This window comes from Loxodonta africana, chromosome 6, assembly GCF_030014295.1.
Source record: "Loxodonta africana isolate mLoxAfr1 chromosome 6, mLoxAfr1.hap2, whole genome shotgun sequence".
Classification (NCBI taxonomy): Eukaryota; Metazoa; Chordata; class Mammalia; order Proboscidea; family Elephantidae; genus Loxodonta; species Loxodonta africana.
Genome location: NC_087347.1, coordinates 113611668 through 113634083, shown reverse-complemented (window position 1 = coordinate 113634083; position 22416 = coordinate 113611668). Strand labels below are relative to the sequence as shown.

The window sequence follows — 22416 nt, the reverse complement described above, 5'->3', positions numbered from 1 at the left end:
CCTATAAACCTCTATTTTCGTTATAAAGAAGAAATATACTACCGGGCCTAGCTGAGGATTGGAAAGCAATCGTAGTGCCACAAGTAACATGATACACTCTCTAACCTCGGTGTTAGATCATGGGATCAGGACTTTGTAGGGCATTTGCAGGGCAAGAGAAAAAAAAAGAGACAAGGGAACAGTGGATAAGGGTGTAGTGAGAATAGTTCTAGGAATGAAACATGGGGTTGTGTGAGGTAACGATGGGGACTGATAAGACTGGGAGATACAGGAGAGAGTGATCAAAAGACTAAAAAGTCTTGATGAGGTCTAATAGTCGATTAGGAGATACGAGAGGTGGAAGAGTAGAAATGAAGGTTAGAGGGAATGGCCACTGGAGTTTAAAATGGAGTAACAAAGATGGAGTGGAGGAAAAGGAATTTCAATGAGGGAGTGACTTGGGACGGGAGAGGCAGAACACTATTGCCCTGAAAAATAAAATTGTTTTCAACAACAATCTATCTGGGCTTTTCACGAACTTGAAAGGCTGGAACTTCTTTCCAATTCACTCAACATAAACAGCCTTAGTAGATACTGCCAGCTGCCTATCCAAATCCAGTCTCCCTTCCTTGCTTAACAAAGCCCGCTGCTGTGAAGTACCCACTATTTATCTGCCCAAGTGCTCTAACAGAGGCTGGGTCCATACCAGCCCCAGAGGGTGGCTATTAGTCACAACCCATTCTGGTAACATATTCCAGATTGCCAGTTTATCTTCGCTTAGTTTCTCAAACTAGAATCTTAAGTCATCTTCTGCTTCTTTCTTTTTCTTACTCCCACATATAAGCAACCAGTAAACAGGTAAGACTCACTGGGCAAACGATGTGACCTCTTTTAAGAGTACAATCGGTTCTGCTATAACACTTGTTTTGAAAATGAGGATTTGTTCCAACACTCTTGATACACTAGGGAACGATCTGAGCATAATGAGAATTTTTTGTCTGTTTATGCCAGATTTCACCAGTGAGAAACACTAAGTGAATGCAGATAGTTGTACTGGGGGGACCCAGCTGTGCAAAAAGGTACACAGAACACACACACCTCAAAGATCTTCCAGGAACCCATGTTATGGGCCACACCCATCCCTAACTATTGTTACAACTTTCCCTCCTGCTGCAGAGAGCCTCCATCCACCATCTCACAACATTTTACAAGCTGTACCTCTTCCAATGCCCACTTTCACAAGCAAACAGCAGGTCTTTTTCAAGGTAAAGTGTTATACTTACCATAGTATTTATGTATTTCTTAGCCACTTAACATATATAAAACTGTTCAACCTTTTCTTAGAAAATTCGGTTATCTTTTTTTTTTTAATGTGTCATTGAAATTTTTGAGTGTTGTCCCATTAACTCCATTCTCCCCATAAGCCCTGTGGTTCTATTGCACAATTTTGCATAGCAGGTGATTTTTAGGAATGCTTATGTCATTATAGCAAAAGTGGCTGCATAGTGGCAAATCTCTACAAAAAACTACCCGAATGTCCCAGTATCTCTTCTACTGATCATAGAGTAATTCCTGGAGATGATTTTAATCTGTACAAGTATATAACAAGGAGCTTGCAATTTGATGTGTTAAGGATCAGTATTAGTCATCTAGCCAAATTCTTTCATTTCCTTCCTGCTTTCAGAATCGTAGTGAAGGATAAATTCTAATTCTAAAATTCTTCATCTGTGGTCTTACTTTCCACATCAGTTGCATATATAACAAAGCTGCTTTGTCGGGTCACTTTGTGCTTCGTTTCTCACAACAATGAGAGTGATAAGAACGTGTAATAAGCACTGTGTTAATGACAGTACAGGTGATAAGGAAAAAAAAAAAGGCAAAAGCTTAAGCAGGAACAAACGAATGCAATTAATATTGGATTTTTCTAGTGATGTTTAATCTTCATGTTTATAATCACAGCTTTCAAATATTTTTATTACTGAAATCATTCAGGAAAAGTAACTGTCATTACAAACATGAAACTCTTAGCTCCTACTGTGCTCCCCTATTTTTAGAGGATAATTTTTAACAATGGAATAATTCCTTCAGAAGGCAACTACCACTTTATAAAACAGACAAATCCATTAGTATTACTAACGGTTAAAATTTATAAAAAATTCCTCCTTTGAAACTGTTTTTAGCAACAATTTGTAACAAACATAAAAAATCTATTACTTTATTAAACAGTTATAGTCTTTAAACCAAAATTAGATTTTTTTTTTTTAATTAGTTTTGCTTCTTAATGACTTGGGGCCAAAAAAAAAAAAAAATCAGTGTCACCCTCAAGAAACCAAATACTGTAACTATCTATTCTTTGCGGATGTGTATCAGAATGAACTGCACACTCTAGAAAAGATACTTGTCAAGCATAAAGCAAAGTCTTCCCTTTCCCAGTCATCGACACATTTCAATTACATAAAGGCGGTATTCTGAGCAGAGCTATACTGTGGCAGGCTGCGAACTAACATCATCCTATCCCAGGGAAGAAGGATGACGCAGAGGTGAGGGGAGAATGAGCCCTAGAGTCTAAGAGACCTTAGTCAAAATACTTACTATTTTAAGTCTCATATGTAAAAATGAGCTTGAGCCCTAGTGGCACAATGGTTAAGTGCTTGGCTGCTAACCGAAAGGGTGGCGGTTGAAGCCTACCCAGTCATTCCACAGGTAAAGGGCCTGGCCATCTGCTTCTGTAAAGATTATATCCGAGAAGGCCCTATGGGGCAGTTCTACTCTGTCATATGGAATCAACTGGAGAGCACTCAAAAACAACAACAAAAGAATGGACAAAAAAAAAAAGTATACACACCTCACAGAGCTACTGTGAGGATTAAGTAAGAAAATGAAAGTACGGCACTTAGCAGCCCCATGCTTAGTATATAGCAATAGTTAGCTGTTCTTGCTGCAGCAGCCCTGGTGGTGCAGTGGTTGAGCAATCGACTGCTAACCAAAAGGTCAGCGGTTTGGATCCACCAGCTCCTCCTTGGAAACCCTATGTGGGCAGTTCTAATCTGTCTTATCGTGTCGCTCTGAGTTGGAATCGACTCAACGGCATCGGGTTTTTGTTTATTATTGCTGCTTTTATCATTATATTATAAGCAAAGCTGTATATCAGATGGGGAAGATACTGGTGGCCACTGCACTGAGCCTTTCAGGCCTGGTGCTGGGAACTGATAAGGAAGAGTCACGCCGGTAAGTATAAAAATGCTAGCCAGACACATGCTAGACATGGCAAGATAAAGCACGGGCAGTCAGTCATGACACTGAATTTCACTCATAAATTAAATTTCTTAAATATTAAAAACAGTATTTCACATGCAAGAAGAGTCCTGGGAGGGTTTTTTCCCCCCCATGATTCTTCATCTCAAAAATATATGTCACTTGTTACAGAGGTCACTGAAGAATATCCCATCATTACTCACATAATCTATTCAATGTATTCAAGGTAACGATGAAGGTTAGCAGCATAACTTTCTTTGTATGAATAGTGGATTTTATATTTTAGGTACCACAGATTTAAGTTTTCAAAGTACTTTATTATACCAGACTGTTATAATAAAGGTCTAAAATATATAAGATCCTATATATTGATACATACTGTTGACTGTTACTTGTTACTAGAATGGATAAGCCTGGGAGTTGGTAGAGGCTAGGTGATGACCAAAATTACAACTTAAATAATCATCAGCTCATATTTTTTCAGAACTATCCCCATAAAAAAAATCAATAACGGTGAGACACTAAGCACTTTAATAGTTCTGCTTTTTGCATAGTTACATATTCTAATATCAACAAAAACCAATTATTAAAAATTTAACACTTACAGAAACTTTAGGGTATTGAAGGTTTTCAGCAAAGCTATCAGCAAATTCGCTAGCTTGCTGGTTGTCAGAGTAATTTGCTGAATCTGACTATACTGAATAGAGAAACGCTCAACAGATCTACATAACCACTCACATTCGAATTCATAATTTTTAAATCTTGGGAAGTACGCAATAAAAGATTAGTTAGAAAAGACAACAGACCATAAAGGTGCTACATACTAGTTCTTTGAATACTATACCAATATAAAATACTTTAGTGACATCAATTAAATGTTTTAAAGATGAGAAACCATGGATTTGCCAGTTAAATTCAAACAGCATCCCAAAACTAAAATTATGTTAAGTACTTTTAAAAACAATAAACTACCTTCTGATAATAAAAATATATATGCCAATTCTAAGACACAAGTTTGGTTTATAAGGTCAAGTAAGTTTCAATTTCAGTGAATTAGTACCACATTAGATCTCAGACTTTTGTATTTCCTAGGCAAGTAGGAGCACACGTTAAGAAGGAACCCTGGTGGTGCAACGGTTAAGAGCTCAGTTGCTAACTGAAAGAAAGGTTGGCAGTTTGAATCCGTCAGTCACTTTGTAGGATAAAAGGCCTGGCGATCTGCCCCTGTAAAGATTACAGCCTAGGAAACCCTACAGGGCAGTTCTACTGTCATATAACCAAGAAAACCTAACCCAGTGCCACTGAGTCGATTCCGACTCATAGCGACCCTATAGGACAGAGCAGAACTGCCCCATAGCGTTTCCAAGGAGTGCCTGGCGGATTCGAACTGCCGACCCTTTGGTCAGCAGCCGTAGCACTTAACCACTCGCCACCAGGGTTTCCACCCTGTCATATAGGTTCGCTATAAGTAGAAATTGACTCAATGGCAAACAACAACGACAATAGCTCTAAAGAATGAGTTAAAATGTGCCAACAGTAAACAATTTATCAAGTCTCTGGGCTCTCTGGACTTCTACTGCACCCAACTTCCCATTGGTGCTTTGCAAAAATAGTTTAAATCATCCTAGTAGTTCTATAAGGACTTATTTAGTCAACTAATTTTTATTCACTGAAACCCCAAGAATTTTGAGTTCAAAGTACGCTTGGTAAGCAGTAGGCACTACTCCATATGACACAGACTAGTGGCTCTCAAACTACTATTTGGGCTGTCTTTAGTGAAATAAAAAAATGTCAGGGACCCTATTATGGTTAAGATTGTGTGTTAACTTCGCTGGCCATGATTCTCAGTGTTTGTATGTGATCATTCCCATAATGGGATGGGCTGTGAGTAGCCACTCAGTTGAAAAGGGAGTTTCCTTGGAGGTGTGGCCTACATCCAAACAGAAGCAGGCGTTCTGGCTTTTTGCTCACTCTGGATCCTGCGCCTGCCTCCTGTTCGTCTGACCTCTGGCTCTTCAGACTTGAGCTATCAGCTTATCTGCCAATCTTGGGATTCATTGATCTGCACAGCCTGTGAGTGGAGCCCTGCTCTCCTTGGGTTCACCAGCCCCTGCAGCTACGTGAATCAGGAGACGCCCTGCGGTCTTGCCTGCCAGTCTTGGGATTCCTAGATCTTCACAGCCTGTGAGCTGAGCCTGCTTTCCAACTTGCTGATCTTGGGTTCACCAGCCCCTGCAGCTACGTCAATCGGGAGAAGCCTCTATCCTAATTCAAAGACTTGAATGTTCCAGCCTCTATAATTGGGTAAGTCGTTTCTTTGATATAAATCTCTGTCTCTATATATATTTATACACTTTACTGGTTTTGCTTCTCTAGAGAACTCAGCCTAAGACAAACCCTCAGTGATAAAATAGCTTTATTATGTTACTTAAATACCTACAAATATAAAATTAGTATAGGTGCCATTAGGTTTATGGCCCTTAACTTTAAAATCAAATCACAATTATAAGGAAAACAAAAGCAAACATATAAAAAGTCCAAATTAACAACACTGAAGTTTTCCTAAGACTAAACTGTTGACATTTGCTTTACTGTATAAAGTTGTAGCCTCAGATTCAGCCCTATATTTAATGTTGCTGTACTTCAATACTAGTAACATGAAGAAGGCCTGTTCGTGATTACAAAAAACATTAACTTCGAAGTTGGTTCAGGAAAATAAGCCTCATACATAACCAAAATTCTTAATTGAGGTTTCTTCATTCCCTGTACTTTTTTAAAAACTTTATTGTGCTTTAGGTGAAAGTTTACAGTGCAAATTAGTTTCTCATTCAAAAACTTACGTACAAATTGTTTTGTGACATTGGTTGCAATCCGTGCAATGTGTCAGCACTCTCCCCGTTTTTACTTTGTTCCCTGTGTTCATTTGTCCAGTTTTCCTGTCCCTTCCTGCCTTCTCACCTTTGCTTTTGGGCAGGTATTGGCCATTTGATCTCATATACGTGACTGAACCAAGAAGCACGTTCTTCGTACTGCTATTGTTTATTTTATAGGCCTGTCTACACTTTAGCTGAGAGGTGGACTTCAAGAGTGGCTTCAGTTCTGAGTTGGCAGGGTGTTCTTAACCAAAATTCTGCAAAGAGCAATCCACCAATGATGATTTTAATAAAGTAGCAAGTGATAATTTTATACAACTATGCTGTTCATGTGAAAGTTAATGACGCACCATTATTAACTGAGATTTACATCAAATAGGTGTAAATCTGATAAGTGTTGGAATTAGAAACATTTTTTCCTGTATGAATATTACACCACAGTTATCTATTGCCCCTATATCGACAAAAATAAGATTTAACACATTTTCTTGAATGTACAGGTTTTTTGAGCTCAGTATATCACTAAAGTATCAAGCACCACCTGATAAATCCAACTTATTCAGTATGTTTCTTTATTCAAACTACCATATTTTTACACAAATAACATGTGCCTTCTGCGTGTTTGCTGGCCACGCCCTTCCCGTGAGGCACTCTCAACAAGCGCCACCATGCCAACCCTGTTCCACACGTTGCTGTAAAAATCAATTAGCATAGTGTGCTTACAAAACTACCTTGTGGTGGAGGGCACAGCGGGCAAACAAATGCAGAAGGTGCACGTTATTTGCATAAAATATGGTACCCATGAAGCTTTCATTTGTACAGAACATGGATATCACTTGGCTTGAGCTGGCATGAAAATAATTGTATATGTTGTAGTAAAAGTGCTGAATTCCCATAGCAGTTCTCAGTTATAAATTGGCCTTTAAAATGACATGGAATTATACCCTTATATACCATATTTTTGCACAAATAACATGTGCTCTCTAAGTTTGTTTGCCAAGCACACCCTCCCCTCACAAGGTATTCTCCTAAGTGCCACTATACCAATTTTCTTTTACATACTGCTGTAAAAAAAAAAAAAAAAAATTAGCATAGTACACTTATGAAAAACACCTCATGGGGGGAGGATACGGGGTGGTAAACAAATGTAGAGGGTGAATGTTATTTGCATAAAAATCACTGGGTACTGGGTATGGTAACTTATTATTAGCATCAAAATGTGCATTAAAGATATATATATATATCCTACATAAAAACTTTCTCAGGCTCCGAAGAACACATTTGTGGGCCCCTTAAAATTGAAAAAGGAAGTGAAGACCATGAAGAAGATGGGTTTATAGGCTACGTGACAAAGAATGAGGATTTAATGAACAAAGCCGAAGCCTTTAAAAGAGGATTCAATAACTTATTCTGACAATGAGAAAGCTAGCATATTTGTTGCTAGCTTTGCTGAAAACCTTTAATACTCCTAAGTTTCTATAAGTGTTAAAATTATAATACAGTGAAACCCGTGAGGGCTGGAACTCAACAGTACTGCCTTGTTTTTCTGGGTCTTGCAAGTCTTCTGCCTTTGACAGGGTGCAGTCTTACCACTTTTCTACTGCTTGTTTTAGTGGAAAATATCTGAGTTTTCCTTCTCTGACAGGTTTCAGAACACAGGTTCTGGCTTTCACAGGTTTTACTGTAACTAGGCTTTATCGATATCAGAGTGTGTAACTATGCAACATGAAAAACTACTTAAGTGGATAGTGTGTTTCACCATGACTGAATTTGCGGTGGGGGGTGGTAAACGGGACTGGTTCTGGCAAACATAAGAGAAGGTGTTGCAGGCATGGCCAGTCTGCCCAATCTGAAGAAAGTATATTGGGAAGCAGCAGGAAATAACACTGGTGCAGAGAAATTATTTCCCTTATGTGGCCTTTTGCCTTGGTTCTTTAGAAGAACTGCTTGAGAGATTTCCCCCCCACCCCGAAATCCTGAGGAGTTACCTTGCCTTAGTTTCCTATCCCAGAGGGTTTGTTATTTGGTCCAGGTTGATTGACATGTCCTGGGTAAGCTGTGAACAACTTGAGGTTTGATACTTTTTGCCTGGCCCTGGGTTGCAGCCTGCCCTATGACTGGCCTACTTCACACACCTGTAAGTGACTATAGTATACTTATGCAAATGAAGTGTCTGGGGTCTACCGAGAGGGGGATTGGTCAGTTTGTGGCACTGGTAGGAGGGCCATGCCTTACAACTGACCAGGAGTTTGCTTATATATGCAGCCAACCCCACAGGGGATGGCAGACAGAAGCAGAAGAACAAAAGAGAGAATTAGAGAGAGTGGAGGTAAGAGACCTCCTAGAAGAACTGAGGGCTCTAACACTGAAGACACTGAAAGGCCTGGAAGGAGCCTTGCGGCACCGTTGTTGGCATCAGGACCAGAAGGGGCCCTGCAGCAGCAGTGGTGGTGACAGCAGAAACCTGTTCCTAGGAATCTAGCTAAGAGAGCTGAACAAAATTGCTGCACTGACTGTAAGCTGGGTCAATCAGCAGTGGAGAGGCCAGCGGCAGGGAGGCTGGAGACAGAGAGGCCTGTCCCGAAGGGGCTGCGAAGAGGCCTGCACAGCTAAGAGAAGGGTGAGAGGCCTGCACAGCTGAGAGGAGGTGAGAGAGCTGTTCTGCACTAAAGAATGGAGGGATGTGCTCTTTGAGGGAGCTTTCCAGACTTTGCCTACATGCTTCTTGATCCTGATCCTGAGTTGTAGCCTGTTCATCTTGCTCCCGAGTTGTACCCCATTACTTCCTTAATAACCACTTAACTTTAAGTATGGTCTGTGAGTTCTGTATGGGCACTGCAATGGATTACTGAACCCAGAAAAGAAGTAGAGAGTGTTGTGGGAGGGATGGTGTCAGAATTGGTAAAAAGGTTGGAGAGTGGAGGTATACCTAAGAGTACCATGGGAATCAGCTTTGGGCTCATCCTAGTCATTATCCCCTTCTGAAGTTAGACACTGTTAAATAGTGAGGGAACCAGTGGCAGAATTAAGATTGGACATTGTTGGAGATACGAAGGCATTAAAGATTTTAGATAAAGCTAGCATCTAAAAAAGAAACTTTTGGCAAGTGTGGACTTGGAAGCACAATGAGCATGCATCCCTAATAGATATTTAATAAATGATTGGACTATCTTATTCTAATCCAAATAGCCCAAACCAAAAAACCCACTGCTGTCGAGTCGATTCTGACTCATAATAGCAACCCTATAGGACAAAGCAGAACTGCCTCATGGAGTTTCCAAGGAGTGCCTGGTGGATTCCAACTGCCGATCTTGCGGTTAGCAGCTGTACCTCTTAACCACTGTGCCACCAGGGTTTCCAATATAAATAGCACATGACAGAAATTATAAAGAACTTTAAAAAGAGAAAATAAATAAATAAATAATGTCAAATATCTTTAAAAATTCATTTGGAGACACAAATAAGTCTCTCAGCTTTTCTGAAGATTTTAGTAAATCTTTCTGATGCCATATCTGAGAATTGGATTATTGTGAGATAAAAGTAATCTCACAACATGGATGAATGTACAGGACGTTACACTGAGTAAAATAAGTCAATCACAGAAAGACTAATATTACATGAGACCACTACTATAAAGTAACAACAAAAAGTTTATACACAGGAAAAAAAGAATATTCTTTGATGGCCACCAGGGACGGGACGGTGAGAGGAGGGAAAATCACCAATTAGATAGAAGACACAAGGTAATACTGGTCAAGGGAAAGACAATACATAATGTGAGGGAAGTCAGCACAACATGACCAAGGCAAGAGAGGACACTGAGAGGAATGCAAGAAAAAAGGGCAACAACAGTAACTAATATACCATAGACAATCCTGCAGCAGTAGTATTAACAACAATTTACAAATGGACAAACAGGCAGATAGATACACCAAGAGGTGTAGGAGGATGTAAGGGAACAACACACCCACTGGCAGATATAGGCTTGGTGGTGGATATTTCTACATTCCAGACTGCAGGTGTGGCTCATATAAAGCCTACACAACCCCGAAACCAGAAGAGCTAGATGATGCCCAGCTACCACTATTTACCACTCTGACTGGGATCACAACAGAGGGTACCAGACAAAGCAGGAAAAAAATTACAGAACAAAAAAACAAATCCACAAAAAAGATGAGACTTACTGGTCTGATAGAGACTGGAGGAACCTCCAAGACTATGGCCCTAAGACACCCTCCTGACCTGGAACTGAAGCCATTACCAGAGACCACCTCCCAGTCAAACAATAGACAAGTACACAAGATAAAAATAACTGAGAGGAACATACTCTTTAGAACAATCAATTATATTACATCAAAAGGGCATTATCTGGCCAAAGGCAAAGATGAGAAGGCAGTAAAGGGTAGAAAATCAGGACAAAAGAAAATTGGGAACCCAGGGTGGAAACAGGGAGAGTGCTGACACATTGTGGGGAATGAAACCAAGGTCATGAAATACTTTATGTACAAACTATTGAACGGCAATCTAATGTGCTCTGTAAACTTTCACCTACTGTGTGTGTGTGTATTAATTAAAAAATCAAACCCATTACTGTCAATTCCGACTCATAATGATCCTATAGGGTAGAGCAGAACCGCCCCATAGGGTTTCCAAGGAGCAGCTGGTGGATTTGAACCACCTAACTCTTTTGGTTTGCAGCCAAACTCTTAACTACTGCATCAAAAGGAATCCATATACATAAAGTCCAAAATTCTTAAGGAACTAAAAATAGCTACAGTCTTTGCTTTTTTTTTTTTTAATTCAAATCACAACTTAATTATTAAGCCTGAATTACATCTAGAACTTGATGGACTTCCACTGTATGAATTATGGAATCTAAGTTAATCTAAACCCATGCCTTGTTTTAAACAAAGATCACCCTTACACCATCCCATTCAGATGAAAAGTCTTTGTTTAATTTATATATTACAATAGCATCAGTGAACTAAGTTCCTTTTAGAAGTACATTTGCTAGTAGTTTGTTCAGCTAGTAAACTCTGGCTGATATCCTGTAATAAAGTCCTGGGACTATGTCAAGGTTATAATGGAATGTAATGGAAAATACATTCCATATAAAGCCGTCAGCTTTATATATTACTTTTCAGAACCAATTCAACATATGGAAGACAAAACCAGTAAAGGTTTTTAGTTTTTGATTAGAAGCTGAATTTTTTCCAATATTTTTCAGTATATTAAATATAATTTTACACATATCTGTGGTTTCCAGGGTCATCTTCTTCTCTATTCATAGAAGGTTCTCGTTGCAGATAAAGTTTATTCCTAGGGATTGCACTTCATTTATGTTCCACTTCATGGGACAAAGACTGACTTTAAAGGCTAGATGACAAATGCACCCCACAGCACACACCTTTACCGACTATGACATACAAATAAGCAAGCTTAACTGCCAGAAGATACAAGTAGATGAGGTGGAAAACACAGAAGTGGCAGTCTCTAGGCGGCAGGACTGGGAGATATGGAGAGGTGAGGCTACTGTACTGATACTGCTTAGTTTATCAATGAACTGAAATTAATAGCACAGAATTTTTTAAAAACCTGAGTGTAAGCATTACTATGGTAAAATAAAAATTTAATAAATAAATCTATAAGCAAAAAGCAGTTACTGAGCATCTACTATATATAAAGCACTGTGCTGGTGGTAGGGAGGACCCAAACTTAAATTAGGGTATTAAATTAGATAATCTTTTAGTTTCTTTCCATTCTAAAATTCAGAATTTCATTTATATCAACCTATCTTTGAAGACATATAGATATAAAGGATGGATATGAAAATCAATGGAAAAATATACAACATTTACTCTAGACTGTGGGCCCTGGTGCTGGAGTAGTTAAAAGCTCAGCTGCTAACCAAAAAGCTGGCAGTTTGAATTCACCAGCCACTCCTTGGAAACCCTATAAGGCAGTTCTATTCTGTCCCATAGGGTTGCTAGGAGTTGCAATCGACTAGACGGCAACTTTTTTTTTTAAACTCTAGACTGAATTTCTTTCTTTTAAAAAACACTTACACCTATGAAGTACTCTACTACTTAAAATGTAAAGACTGTATATTTTTCCATGTTTTCTTTGATCATTATCATAAAAAAAATCCAATTGAGGAAGCATACAAACAAAACTAACCACGTCACCAACTATCAGGTAAAATCACTTTTATTACTTTAAAAGCCCAGCATGTACAACCACACTCCTGTTTTATCTCTATAGCTCACCTCTTATAAATGGAACTAAATAATGCACTTCTAAGGGAACTCTGAGCCAGGCAGCAAGACTTTTAGGGAGAGAAAACAATTTTTTCAGCGTCCTCTCCTCCTTTTTTTTTTTGGTACCCTTTCAGTGTCAAAGTTAAAAGTCGTATGTGTTATAACAATTGTTTTTACTTCCTTCTAGAGGAAATCATTTGCAAAACCACATTCTTTTAATTTATACACTTTTATTACTCAGTTAGAAAACTTGTTGCTCACATGCAAATCTCAAACTGGGGAGGGAGGGGGAGGAAATGAAGCTCAACAAACACAACAAAATAAAGTTGCGCTGCTATGTTGAGGCTGCCAGGCTTTTTGTTACTCTACTTGAAAGTAAATTTGACTCGTCTGCAGAGAGTGCTGCTTCAGCAGTTCCAAAGGAATTTTAAGCCTGTGTACCATATTTTCTCTTTTGTAAGTTTAATGTATTCAGCAAGTGATCTGACAATTTAAATAACTACATTTTTAAACAAACGAAGCATTGACGTTAATGTATGAAAATGGTCCAAACCCCTGGGAGTCTTGGTTCCCACCATTGTTTATCCTGACAACAGGATATAATTGCTTACTTACTTGGCAGCAAATTTAACCATCTGCTTGCTTGCATGGTCTCCCACAGCCACAAGAGCCTGGACATTAAACTGCTGCTGACGTAGGACTAAGAAACACTGCTTCCCTGCGTGAGACAGAAAGGACGCAAGTATATTACTAAAAGCATGCTACTTCAGGTTTTACAAAGAAGGAAAACGCTTCTCTGCTTTAAAATCAGACCAAAATTTACTCATCAGGCATGTACACGCATGTACCTGGCTTCCAAAGCTAAAATGATCACACACAACTGATGAGCTTTAAAAGAAACTCAGGTTTCTACTATGAATAACAAGAAGTGTTTTTAATGTTTGTGATGCGCATATAGGCAAATTACCAATTTCAAAAAAATTACAAATCAATCAAGATAATTACTTTGTCATAGCAATGATTTGTTAAATTTCAAGTAACTTCAGATCACCTACAGGCAAAGGCAACGGCTAACCACCATGGGAACTTCAATGATGCAGTCACAAAAGTGCTATAAAGTGCTAATCACAAAGAACACAAGCATTCTACAGGGGTGGTCCATCTATATTGTCCTTACTTTCTACCAAAATGCATTTTAAAGAGCATTGAGATTGATAGGCTGGTTCCTTTCATGCAGGGCCTCGATTAGTTTAGGTCCCGGGTTCTAACCCCCACTGAGAATTTGCATTTCTAACAAGTTCCCAGGCAATGCTAATGCTGCTGGTTAGGGACCAATTCTGAGGGCCACTAGTAGAGCAGGGGTTCTCAAAATTTATAAGAATTCCCTGGGAATCTTGTTAAACTGTAGACTCTGATTCAGCATCATCTGGTGGAAATGCAAATTCTCAGCAGGCGTTTGTAACTGGACCCAACATGTATGAAGCTTTGCTTTCGTTGACTTATTTTCCTCATTTTTCGCTATCATCTTATCAATCTCCCATTTTATAAGTTACACATTTTTTTTCCTTCAAGTAACTTACTTTGTCTATGAAAAGATCATCCTCCTTGTGCCCTGTTCTTACATATCCTGGCTTCTTGCTTTCCCTTCCTTTTATCTCATTCCTTATTCTTAACCTTCTGAAAAATATTATTTATAATAGATTTTAGTCACTCTGTATTCTGTGGCAACCCCTTTTCCTCCAAAGCCCATCTGTTTTAAGTCTCCAGTCAAATTCTGGAAAACTACTTCCTCATAAAAAAAAGTAGTTTTTTCAAGACCACTTCCCTTGTCAGGTGGTCTTGCAAAATATCAAAAGACAATTTTGGTATTTAAACTGAGAAGTACCTTTTAAATTGAGAATTAGCCTTGCTCCCCCCACCCAAAACAAGCAGATTTAATAGCTATTACTTTCAAAACACAGTATTTTGAAATTCAAGTCAGACAGCAATCGTGAGTTAAAGACAGGTTGCAAACAAAGTGTCAACACCCATCAACTGTACAGTCATATGATTGACACAGTTTTACCACTAAAAAGTCAACTTCTAATTTTCCCTTTTCCTTTGGATCTAGTCATAAAGTTAGATCTCAGCTTCATGTACAAAACAAATTCAAAGACTTAAGATCTAGATGGACAAAGGTTGTTAACCTCAAAGAACTTTGCAGATAGACCAAAATGACATTATCCTAAGTACTACTAAAACCACCGTCATACATTATCCTACCTCGAACAGGATGGTAGTGTGAAATGGAAGGTAATATGCACTAAAACGGTGCCAGGCTAAGCCATGATTTAACAGGAGTTCTTTCAGCTGTTATAATGGTGCACACAGATGAACAACAAGAGCTAGAAGTACTACAGAACCATCCTGTGGTGAGGTTTCTGAACTGCAGTGCTACACAATGGACCCTGAGAGAGAATGAAGGGCTTTACAGGACTTAAGGGTGAGCACATGAAAATGCCTGTCGGGCAGCACTGGGGGGTAACAGTGTAACCGTTTGGTAAAGAATAAAAGCTCTGAAATCAAAAAGCCTAGAATCATGTCCTCACTATCACTTCCTATGAAGGGGCTGTAAGAAAAGTAAGTCACTTTATGCCCTAGTTTCTTTACCTGTAAAATGGAGACCATACCAGTATATTACTCATGGGGTTTTCTTGAGGATTATGTAAGATGCTTAGAATAGTGCCAGGCACCTAATAAGTCTGGCTAAATGTTAGGTATGGTTATTATTAACAGTACCAGTATGGCTGGCTACTTACTTGAGGATTGACTGGTTATGATTTCTACTTTGCAGCTAGATGACTTATGTGCAAAAACTATGCCGGGTACTGGGAACGCAAAGGTAAATATTTGGTAGACTCTAATGAAAGACTATTACTTGAAAAAAGTGATAGGACCATATATAGACTATAATCCTAATTTTATTTGTATAAGAAGTATACTAAGATTGATTGTACAGGAAAAACAAAACAAAATAAGCTGAAAGGAACAGAATGTGGCTATTAATGAATGCTGAGATTACAGGGAATTATTTTGTTCTCTGTATTTTTCTGTATTTTCTAGACTTTCCACAGTAAACACGTAATACTTTTCTAATCAGAAAAAAAAAATTTAAGAGGAAAATACAATCAGAGAGGTAGTTACAGAAGACAGTCATGGTTGAAAGGAAATCTTGGTCTTGTTCAAGATTCAACATAAGCAGTAAGTAGAACCTGAGTTCTGGGAGGCTAAACATAGAAACAAAAGCACCTCCTAAGATTTGATAGGCCTGCAGCAAAAAGGAACAATGAAATCAATGGTTGTGGGTGAAGTGGATAGAACTTGCTGACTGCAGCTGCCTAACAATGTTCACTGTTCTCCTTTTTCTCCATCCCTGTATGGGTTTTTTGAACCTGCCTTTATGACTCGATGGCACTGGGTCTGGGTTTTTATTAATTGTAGGAGCCCTGGTGGCACAGTGGTTAAGAGCTACAGCAAACTACAGCTGCTAACCAAAAGGTGGGCTGTTCGAATCCACCAGCAGCTCCTTGGAAACCCTATGGGGCAGTTTTACTCTGTCCTGTAGGGTTGCTATGAGTTGGAATTGACTTGACAGCAATGGGTTTTTTTTTTTTAAATTGTAAGTAACACAAATATTCCAAATATATAACAAACACATAATGGTGTGTTTTTGGTGAAAACACACCCAGCAAAACAGGTTCCATTCAACAATTTCTACATAAAATATTCAGTGATCTTGGTTACATTCTTCACATTGTGTCAACACTGCCCTTTTAAAATTTAATGTTTATTATATGCAATTTTAAAAATCAAACCTTTTCTTATTAAAAAACAAAATAGCCAGCAGATGGGAAGAAGGGGGTGAAATTGTAAGAGCAGTGCCATGAGTGTATCACATCGTAAACCCAAAGTACGTAAAAGTGTTGTACCAGTAGGGAAACAGCCAGACCAATGGGGAACAGGAAAGAATTCAGAATAGACCCTGTTAGACAAAAGAGATTCTAATTCTAGATGCAATTCAGGAGATTAAAAGATAGCTAACAAAAAACCGCTAAAAAAAAAGGGGGGGGGAACTGAATATTAAACAATACTACAGAGGGGAGAATTTTCTGAGTTTAAAAATGACAGAAAAAAAAAAGAATGACAGAACGTCTGGACACAAAAAATTAAAAGAAAAATAATATTCTGAAAAACATTTGCTAAAAATGACATATAACCTCTAAGTTAATATATTTACTACACGAAGATCATAAATATTTGTGAGAAAAGAATATTGAAATCTCAATAGATAAACAGGCCATGGATGAGAACAGATAATTCGAAGGTGGGGGGGAACCCAGTAAATAAATATAAAAGATGTTACTGGTAATGAAAGTAATATAAGATGAAGCAAGGAATGATGACAAATTATTTTACTTCTCAAACTTGCAAAGATTTAAAAAATAATAACATTCAGTTCTTGGGAGAATTACGTGAAAAACATTCCTCATAACTTGTTAATGGCAAGGTAAACTTGCCTAATACTTCCAGAGAACATGTTCTTATCAATAAATCCATTTCTTAGAATGTATTTTAAGAAATTTCAGAGAAATAGTCTTAGTCACAAAGATGTTCGTAACAGTGTAGTCTATATAAAATAACTGAAACTCTATCATAGCTCACTGCATATTTATGTAGTCTTTACCAGTGGAACAGATCTCCACGTGTCTCTACTGCTTTGGTTCCTAAGCTTTCTGTGTTCAGAGCACACTTGCAAATACTAGACCCTGATGGTCCACTTAAAAGGTATTTTAAAAGACACACAGAAAAAAAAAACCAACACTGGTTTCATGATAAATAAAGCTGTCCACTCAAAGGATCTCTCTCAAATAATTTCGAGAATTCAGTACACAAAATCGTTCTTTATTTCTGTTTGGTGATACACTGCACTACGCCATCTGCTTAGTTTAACAGTCAGCAAGGCACGGCCTTACAGACACTGCTGAGAGCTGACAATTTAAAAAACAAAGGATATGATCACATACATAGATCCACACTTGTAAATGCATATTTTTTTTCTGGAAGGATACATAAACAATCGTGGTTATCTTTGGAGACTGTGGTAGAATGGAGGAGATAAAGTGGAGAGACTTCTATTTTCATCTTACAATGTCTATATTATTTTTTACTCTAAGAAACAAATATGTGATTTCTCAATTTAGTAAAAAGTTCTCATTGTGTAAGTTAGTACAGGAACTCTAGACAACAGATTTACCAACTGCTGAAAGTACTCATCTTTCTTTTCCTTGGAGCTCTCCAACACAGGAGACTATTTATAGAAAAGAAAGTCAGTGTTTAAAACAGCTGAATGATTTCACTGTTTTTAAATATTTTACATTTAATCCCATGACACTTAAAATCTGCACTGCATTTGGAGTCTTAAGTTTATAGGTGAAGTAGTTTCTTTCTTAAATTCACACGAGAGTACTGTTTTAGGAAAACATCATGTTGGCAATCTTCTTTTATAGCACCAGGTGCAATTTTTATTTCTAGGTGGAAGAAAAAAAACATGGCAGGTAGTTAGCACAAAAAGTTTACTCTCAGCCCCATCGTGGTGATGGCTCAGCTGTGAAGTGGGGCTTCATGGGAGACCTAGGTTAACAAAGACGTGCAGCAATCCTGTGTCTACATCTCTTCCCACTGTCTCCTGGCCTGCAAAGCTCCTATTTCATTATTTAGACAAGGTACTTCCTCATACGCAAAATTAATAATTCCTTCACTGTTTACTAGTTAATTTCCTTTATAAGTTGAAATATCGGGTTAAAATGTACAAATCAAATGTATATAGTTGAAATGAACAAGCTAAAATTATTTTTAAAAGCTTAATATGTACAAATGGGGATATCAAATAAAAATAACCTAACTATAACATAAGCCACCACCCACCTGTCAGTTTGTTCTACTGTGGTGGCTTGTATGTTGTCATGATACTTGAAGCTATGTTACCAGTATTTCAAACACCAGCAGCATCACCCATGGTGGACAGGTTTCAGCACAGCTTCCAGATTAAGATCAACTAAGAAGAAAGGCCTGTGATCTACTTCCAAAACTTAAGCCAATGAAAACCCTATGAATCACAAAAGAATGTTATCCAATGTAGTGCTGGAAGATAAGCCCAGATGGTTGGAATTACTCAAAATGCACAGTGGCTCCAACAATGGACTTGGGCATACTAATGACCCTGAAGATGTCACAGGTTCTGACAACATTTTGTTCTGCTGTACACAGGGCCACCATGAGTCAGGGCTGACTTGACGTCACCTTAGAAGAACAACATAAGTGTAACTGGCAAATGAATAACAGTGGTGTAAGTTTTTTTTTTTTTAAGATGTTAGGGAATAAAACAACAACCTAAACATTGTATGTATGTATGTGCTTTTTAATGTCCTAAACATTTTAAAGTAGTCTCCATTCACCATTTCCACTGAAATGTCCTTACACGAATAATAGGGGCCGAAGTTGACGTTCTAACTTTTGGTATTAAAAAACCCTAAATTATCGGACTACCCAAAAAAACTATTTATTTTGGAGGAATAAATAAGATTTCAGGAAGAATATTGATAAAAGAAAATTATCTTGTGCTAATAACCTCCACATAGTATGCATAAAATTTGAAATGAACTAATATTCCAATATCTTTTTCAATATTTAGACTTAGAAGCTCATAAGCTTTCCTACTTTAAAGAAACGAATTTTAATTGTATCATCAAGAGTTAAACATTCCTCCTCACTCCCATCTAAAAACACTTTACTTTTAGGCATGTTAAACATAAACTTACTGTAAGAAACCTGATTTTGATTAAAAATGTTTAATACTTCTCTTGGACAAAAAATAGTTATTTATTATATAAACAGATATATTGTTGCACAGTTCTAAATGTCATGTTTTTGATGCTATGATTTTGACATCTCCATTTCTGTATCTTCGTTTTTTGGAGCTTCGTTCTACCTGAAACTGCCAGCATGGGTTGTTTCTCCAAGTCTAATTTTAGTATCTTCCGGAGTTAAAGCACATGAATGAGTCTGAACAAAGCATATTTAATAATATAAGCTTTTCCTACATAAGATTTAGGGAAAAGGTAATAGAAAGCACAGTTTTGTAAATTCAACACACAAGACCTTTTCTATCTACTTATTTATTTTAGATAATCTACTTTGGAGAAATAAGAAAACACTGACGATCTTTACTGGCAAGGATGTGGAGAAGCCAGTACTTCTGGGAGTATAACTGAGTATAACCTTTTCGTAGGGTAATACGGTGCTAATAAAATGTTAAATATGCATATGCATATCCTTCAATTCAGCAAGTCCACGCTAGGTATCTATCTTGGAGAAACACCGCCTCATGTAGGTCTGTAAATAATATCATCGAAGGGCCTCCAGAAATTGAAAATAAGAAAAGCTGAAAAATAATGTGTAAAGTATGATGTCATCTATGTAAAAAAAGGCAAACTAAAAACTCAAACATAAAATAAATAAAATGAAACTGCAAGTATAATCAAGACGGTGTGATGCTAATGAAAAATTTGATAAATAGATCAATGGAACAGAACAGAACCCAGAAATAGACCCACACAAATACAGTCAACTGATCTCTGACAAAAGAGCAAACGTAATTCAATGGAGAAACAATAGGCTTTTCAAATAGTGTTCGCATAGCTGGATGTCCACATCCAAAAAAAAAAAAAAACCTGGATGCTGACCTTTAACAAAAATTATTCAAAGTGGACATAAACCTAAAAGTAAAATCCAAAACTATAAAACTTTAAGAAGATAACGCAGAAGAAAATCTGGGTAACCATGGGTTTGCCAATGGGTATTCAAATACAACAACAAAAGCACAACCTGTTAAAAAAAAAAAATCAGTAAGTTGAACTTCATTAAAATTAAAACATTTCTGATCTACTAAAGACTGTTAAGAGAATGAAAAAACAAGCCACAGGCTGAGGAAAAACATTTGCAAAACATGTGTCTGATAAAGGACTTGTATCCAAAAATACACAAAGAACTCATAAAACTCAACAAGAAAATAAATAACACAATTAAAAAATGAGAAAAGACTTGAATAAACATCGTGCCGAAGAAGATATACAAATATGAAAAGATGCTTAACATCACATGCTACTAGGGGATTGCAAATTAAAACACCAATGAAACAAAACTGCACACCTATTGTTGTTTTTATGAGTCAAACCAAAACCTGTTGCCATCTAGTCGATTCCAACGCACAGTGACCCTGAAGGACAGAGTAGAAATGCCTCATAGAGTTTCCAAGGAGCGCCTGATGGATTTGAACTGCTGACCTCCTGATTAGCAGCGGTAGCTCTTAACCACTACGCCACCAGGGTTTCCTGTTATGTGTCAGAGTCTGAAATCCAAAACACTGACAGCACCAAATCTGGTGAGGACGTGGAGCAACAAGAACTCTCATTCATTGCTAGTGGGGATGCAAAATGGTACAACCACTCTGGAAGACAGTTTGGCAATTTTTACAAAGCTAAACTGAGTCTTACCATATGACCCAGCAATGGTGCTCCTAGGTATTTACTCAAAGGAGTTGAAAACTTATGTCCACACAAAAACCTGCACATGAACGTTTACAGCAGCTGCACTCATAATTCCTCCAAACTGGAAGCAACCAAGATACCCTTAGATAACGAAATAAACAAACAGTAGTACATCCATACAATGGGATATCCAGCGGTAAAAAGAAATGAGCTATATAAAGCCACAAAAAGACATGGAGAAACTTTAAATGTACACTGCTATGTGAAAGAAGTCAGTTCAAAAAGACTACATCTGTATGATTCCAATTATATGACATTCTGGAAAAGGCAAAACTATATATATATATATATATATATATATATATATATATATATATAAAAACACCAGTGATTGCCAGCAGTTGGGGCAGGTAGCAAAGGGGATGAATGGGAGCAGCACAGGGAATTTTTAGGGCAGTGAACTATTCTATGTGCTACTGTATAACATGCATTTGTCAAAACCCACACAACTGCACAACACAAAGAGTTAATCCTAACGTAAACTATGGACTTGAGTTAGTAATAGCATATCAAAATTGGTTCATCAGTGTAACGAAGGTACCACACCCATGCAAGACGGTAATACAGAGGAAGATGTGGCAGAGGGAGTATATAGGAACTCTTTGGACTTTCTGCTCAATTTTTCTGTAAACTTAAAACTGTACATCTTGAAAAATTCATGTGAATGTATTACTAAATTACTTGGGTAATTTATTAAGTACTGCAACTTAAAAAGAAAATAGGATTTTCCAATTAAAGTTAAGGAAACCACATTATAAACACAAAATTTAAAAAATATGTATATATACACTTACAAATTACCCAAATTTAACCCAGCACTATACTGAAAGAATACCACACTTTTGCCAAGTAGTTTATTTCAATAATCTGAAAATAGTTTAACATTAAGAAATGCACTAACGTTAATCACTATACAAGAAATTTCAAACAAATACAAAAGCGTACAGAATAGCATGACAAATATATATACATCACTCATATAAGGTGATTATATCTTAAGGAAAGAAAATGCTAGAAAAGGATTTGATAAAATTCCACATCTGTTCCTAATAAATAATTAGAAAACTTGGACTACAAGTAAACAGTTTAAACCCACCTTTTAAAGTTTGAAATTGCTTTCTAATGACATTTCAGGCAGAACCCCTAAAGTCACGAAATAACACCTCAAGAGTTTAAACGTCCACTGCTTATGAATATCCGTCATTGTGCTAATTCCTTATGTACTGGAGAATCTACTAATTATCGCAATGAGAATAACAGGCACAATATTTTGGGCAAGACTATAGGTGGTAGTGAGATCTTAGACAAAATATTTCTGGTGTGTCTCTTTTTTGTGGTGCTAACAATCACTGTTGGCATCTCCTGCTTCGAGGGGAGGTGAGATGGATAGTGAGATCTTAGGTAATC

General features: G+C 37.5%; 1 protein-coding gene across 2 annotated transcripts in view; it reads right to left on the bottom strand.

The window, feature by feature from the left end:
• Positions 1 to 22416, bottom strand: part of DARS1 (aspartyl-tRNA synthetase 1) — a 78275-nt gene that overhangs the window by 44746 nt on the left and 11113 nt on the right. For both annotated transcript variants that reach the window (XM_023542987.2, XM_023542990.2), the window contains exon 4: positions 12980 to 13082. In XM_023542987.2, coding sequence (XP_023398755.2) covers positions 12980 to 13082 — 103 coding nt within the window. The remainder of the gene's footprint in view (positions 1 to 12979; positions 13083 to 22416) is intronic.